Source organism: Lipotes vexillifer, unplaced genomic scaffold (assembly GCF_000442215.2).
Source record: "Lipotes vexillifer unplaced genomic scaffold, Lipotes_vexillifer_v1.1 scaffold371, whole genome shotgun sequence".
Classification (NCBI taxonomy): domain Eukaryota; kingdom Metazoa; phylum Chordata; class Mammalia; order Artiodactyla; family Lipotidae; genus Lipotes; species Lipotes vexillifer.
In genome coordinates, this window is record NW_006786304.1 from 3718148 (window position 1) to 3723401 (window position 5254).

General features: G+C 42.7%; 1 protein-coding gene across 1 annotated transcript; it reads right to left on the bottom strand.

Moving 5' to 3' along the window:
- Positions 1-2785: 2785 nt before the first annotated feature.
- Positions 2786-4272, bottom strand: LOC103074889 (putative pregnancy-specific beta-1-glycoprotein 7). Its single transcript, XM_007458697.1, has 2 exons — positions 3939-4272; positions 2786-3072 (listed from the first exon to the last, which is right to left on the bottom strand). Exons 1-2 carry the CDS (start codon positions 4270-4272, stop codon positions 2786-2788), a joined length of 621 nt encoding a protein of 206 aa, XP_007458759.1.
- Positions 4273-5254: the final 982 nt, after the last annotated feature.

Consider the following 5254-nt stretch of genomic DNA (forward strand, 5'->3'; position numbering starts at 1 on the left):
GAAACAGTCTCTTCAATAAGTGGTGCTGGGAAAACTGGACAGCTACATGTAAAAGAATGAAATTAGAACACTCCCTAACACCATCCACAAAAATAAACTCAAAATCGATCAAAGACTTAAATGTAAGGCCGGGCACTATAAAACTCTTAGATGAGAACATAGGCTGAACACTCTTTGACATAAATCGCAGCAATATCTCTTTTGATCCAGCTCCTAGAGTAATGAAAATAAAAACAAAAATTGACAAATGGGACCTAATTAAACTTAAAAACGTTTGCACAACAAAGGAAACAACAAAATGAAAAGACAACCCACAGAATGGGAGAAAATATTTGCAATCTAAGTGACCGACAAAGGATTAATCTCCAAAATATACAAACAGTTCATGCAGCTCTATGTCAAAAAAACAAACAACCCACTCAAAAAATGGGCAGAAGATCTAAATAGACATTTCTCCAAAGAAGACATACAAATGGGCAAAAAGCACATGAAAAGATGCTCAACATCACTAATTATCAGAGAAATGCGAATCAAAACCACAATGAGGTATCACCTTACACCGATCAGAATGGCCATCCATCATCAAAAAGTCTACAAACAGGGGCTTCCCTGGTGGTGCAGTGGTTACGAATCCTCCTGCCAACGCAGGGGACACGGGTTTGAGCCCTGGTCCGGGAAGATCCCACATGCCATGGAGCAACTAAGGCCATGTGTGCCACAGCTACTGAGCTGCGCTCTCGAGCCCGCGAGCTACAACTACTGAAGCCCGCACGCCAAGAGCCCGTGCTCCACAACAAACGAAGCCACCGCAATGAGAAGCCCGTGCACCGCAATGAAGAGTAGCCCCCCTCACCGCAACTAGAGAAAGCCCATGTGCAGCAACAAAGACCCAACTCAACCAAAAATAAAATAAATAAATAAATAAAATAATAATTAAAAAGAAAAAAGTCTACAAACAATAAATGCTGAATTGAGTGTGGAGAAAAGGGAACCCTCCTACACTGTTGGTGGGAATGTAAATTGATGCAACCACTATGGAGAAGAGTATGGAGGTTCCTTAAAAAAACAAAAATAGAACCACCATATGATCCAGCAGTCCCACTCCTGGACATATATTTGGAGAAAACCATAATTCGAAAAGATACATGCACCCCAATGTTCACTGCAGCACTATTTACAATAGCCAAGATATGGAAGCAACCTAATCGTCCATTGACAGAGGAATGGATAAAGAAGATGTTGTACATATATACACAATGGAATATTACTCAGCTGTAAAAAAAGGAATGAAATAATGCCATTTGCAAAAACATGGATGGACCTCAAGATTCTCATTCTAAGTGAAGTAAGTCAGACAGAGAAGGACAAATAAGATATGATATCACTCGTAAGTGGAATATAATTCAAAAAAAAGGATACAAGTGAACTTATTTACAAAACCGGAACAGACTCACAGATTTCGAAAACAAACCTATGGTTACCAAAGGGGAAACGTCCGGGGGGGAGGGAAAAATTAGGAGCATGGGATTAACATATACCCACTACTATATATAAAATAGATAGCCAACAAGGACCTACTGTATAGCACAGGAAGCTCTACTCAACATTCTGTAATAACCTATATGGGTAAAGAATCTGAAAAAGAATGAATATATGAGTATGTATAACTGAATCGCTTTGCTGTACACCTGAAACTGGCACAACATTGTAAATCGACTATACTCCAATAAAATTTTTTAAAAAAATATACAAATGGCCAATAAGCACATGAAAAGATGTTCGACATCACCAATAATTAGGGGAATGCAAATCAAAACCACAGTGAGATATCACTTCACAGCCTTTAGAATGGCTATTAAAAAAAAAAACAGAAAACAACAAGTGTTTGCAAGGATGTGGAAAAATTGGAACTCTTGTGCATTGCTGGTGGGAACATAAATGGTGCAACCACTGTGGAAAATGGTATGTCAGCTCATCAAACAGTTGAACAAAGAATTGCCATTTGACCCAGCAAATCCACCTCTGGGTGTGTGCTCAAAAGACTGAAAGCAGCAGGGATTGAACAGATATTTGTACACCCATGTTCACAGTGGCGTATTCACAATAGCCAAAAGGTGGAAACAATTTAAAAGACAATCAACTTATGAATGATAAAATGTGGTATATACATACAAGGGAATATAATTCAGTCTTTAAAAGGAATGAAATTCAGATATATGCTATAACATGGATGGAACCTTGAAGATATAATTCTAAGTGAAATAAATCAGACTCAAAAGGATAATTATTATATGATTCCACTTATACAAAATAACTAGAATAGTCAAATTCATAGAGACAAAGAAAGTAGAATGGTGGTTGCCAGGGTTTGGGTTGGGGGACTGGGGAGTTACTGTTTAATGGGTACAGAGTTTTAGTATGGTAAGGTGAAAAAGTTCTAGGTGGATAGTGGTAATGATTGCATGAGAATATGAATGTACTTATTGCTACTGAGCTGCAGTCTTAAAAATGGCTAAAATCATATATCTTATGTATATTTTACCACATTAAAAATGGTAACAGAAAAACCAAAACGAAACAAGAAGAATCTTGTGAAAGTCACACTAAAATGCCAAACCCAGGATAAGAAACTTAAGTATATTTGATTTAGAGATAAAGCTCTTATCTATTTTGCTGTTTACTGTAATGGTCTCTTATTTGATATTCTGCCCCCTGTGACCTCTATCCATTTTGCACACTGTTTGTAGAGTAATCCTCCCGGGAAGATGTAGCATGGGGCGAGTGGTCACTTACATTTCACACCCAGCCTGAGGGGGTCACTTTTGCTGGAATTGCCCTGGTTGGAGACCTCACACTGATAATCCCCGGCATCCTCCCTCCTGACGGGGTTGATGATGAGGGTGCTGTTGTCTGGGGACAGCTTCATCCTCTCTGTGAGCAGTAGACTCTGGCCATTGAAAAACCAGCATATGGAGATCCCAGTGTCATTTGTGCAGCAGGTCAGGACCACGGTATTCTCATGTTCTGTGGCTGTGGTGTTGCTGGCTTCGATGGAGGGCTGTGCCACTGGGTCTGTGGAGAGACAGAGGGGTGACTGACTGAGAATAGGTCAGGGGCCTGGGGCCACGCTCTTTCCTCAGCCACTACCGACGCCCAGTGAGCTCTGTAAAGGTGATGCAGAGATTGGCCCTGACCCTGTGAACAAGGTCGTGGGTCTCTCTTCGGGTGACGATCCATAAGGAGAGGGCTGCAACTCCTCTCTGAAACCCAGATACCCCAGGATGACCCCTGACCAGTCTCCCTGGACAGCTCTGTCGTATCGGCACCAGGAACGTCTTCTCAGCCCATATGTTTAGCATCTTCAACGTCAAGTGGGATTTTTCATTAACTTTCATTGACCTTTTTCCACAATTTTCTTTGACTTTAAAATAATTCAGGTCCCATTCCTTATATACACTTTGGAGTACACTGGGGAAGGCAGGCTTGCCAGCTCTGTGCATCTCTGGGGCCAAGGGAACTTTCCATAAAGTAGGGGAGGCATCTACTTCCTGTTAAATAATTTCTTAGACTGGCCCAACACAGTCTCCTGGACTGTAGAAGGGTTAAGTGTCCCTCTGAGCCAAGGACAGTCTTGTTTTAAAATTCCCCAACAATAACTACCCCTCATTTTCACTCATCCTGAGTCTGAGACATTAACTTTTTCTCCCATCAGAGGATGGTGACCCTGAGCCTCTCAAGACAGGAGTAGCTGTTGCCTCCCAGACTTGGCTCAAGGCTGGTCCTGCCCAGATTTCCCAGGGACAGGAAGTCATGGCCAGCCTGATATCCAGGGGTGAGTGTCCATGTACCTGGACCTGAGAGGGATGGGTGTGGTCTGGCCTCCGGCAGTGGAGATTCAGTCAGGCAGCCTGGGGCACATAGGAACAGAGGCTACTCACAGATGATATTCAGGGTGAATGGGTCACTGCGGCTGACACTCACTGGGTTCCGAGTTTCACACATATAGGGTCCTGTGTCATTCCTCATAACATGGAATAAAGTGAGAGTCCTGTTGTCCTCAGATAGTTCCAGCCTGGTGCTGTTGGGGAGGCTCTGATTGTTGACACACCACATGTGGGAGGTGTTCTGAGTCTCAGGCCCACATGTTAACACTACAGTGTCCTGCTCCATGGGGTTGGAGTTGTTGCTGGTGATGACTGGGGTGGACAACACCGCTGTGAAGACAACAGAGAGAACATTGCCCCTTTTATACCTTGATTCCTCCAATAGCATCTTCAATTAGAGTCGGCATTTCTCACCTTTGAGCCAAACTGAGTCCTTAAAGAATAAGTCAGGTCTTTGTATCACAAGACAAATGCATGAACATCTGAACTCAGAGAGTATAAGGCCACCTGCTCTATGTCTGAGAGAAAGCACAGATTTCCTCAAGTGTCTGTCATGTATCAGGGTTTGATAGCAGTAACATAGGCCTGGAAATCAGAGACCCCTTGCTTCCTCATTTAGTTTTTTTGTTTGTTTGTTTGTTTGGGTTTTTTTGCAGTACGCGGGCCTCTCACTGTTGTGGCCTCTCCCGTTGCGGAGCACAGGCTCCGGACGCGCAGGCTCAGCGACCATGGCTCACGGGCTCAGCCGCTCCGCGGCATGTGGGATCCTCCCGGACCGGGGCACGAACCCGTGTCCCCTGCATCAGCAGGCAGACTCTCAACCACTGCACCACCAGGGAAGCCCAAACCCGAATATATACCTTTTGACTCCATTCACCCATTTCACACACACCCCACTCCTCATCTCTGGCAACCACCAATCTGTTCTCTGTTTTTGAGCTTGAAGTTTTTTGATTTGTTTTAAATTCCACATATAAGTGAGATTATACAGCATTCGTCTTTCTCTGACATTTCACTTAACATAATCTCCTCAAGGTCCATACATGTTTGTAGTAAATGGCAAGATTTCATGTTTTTAATGGCTGAATAATATTCCATTATATATATGCACACCATATTATCTTCATCCATTCACCCGTCGATAGACACTTAGGTTCGTTTCACATCTTGACTAATGTAAATAATGCTGCAATAACATGAGGGTTCATAAATCTTTTCAAGTTACTGTTTTCATTTTCTTCAGATAAATTCCCAGAAGTGGAATTGCTAGGGCATATGGTAGTTCTATTTTTAACTTTTTGAGTAACCTCCATTCTGTCTTCCCTAGTGGCTGCACCAATTTACGTTCCCACCAACAGTGCACAAGGGTC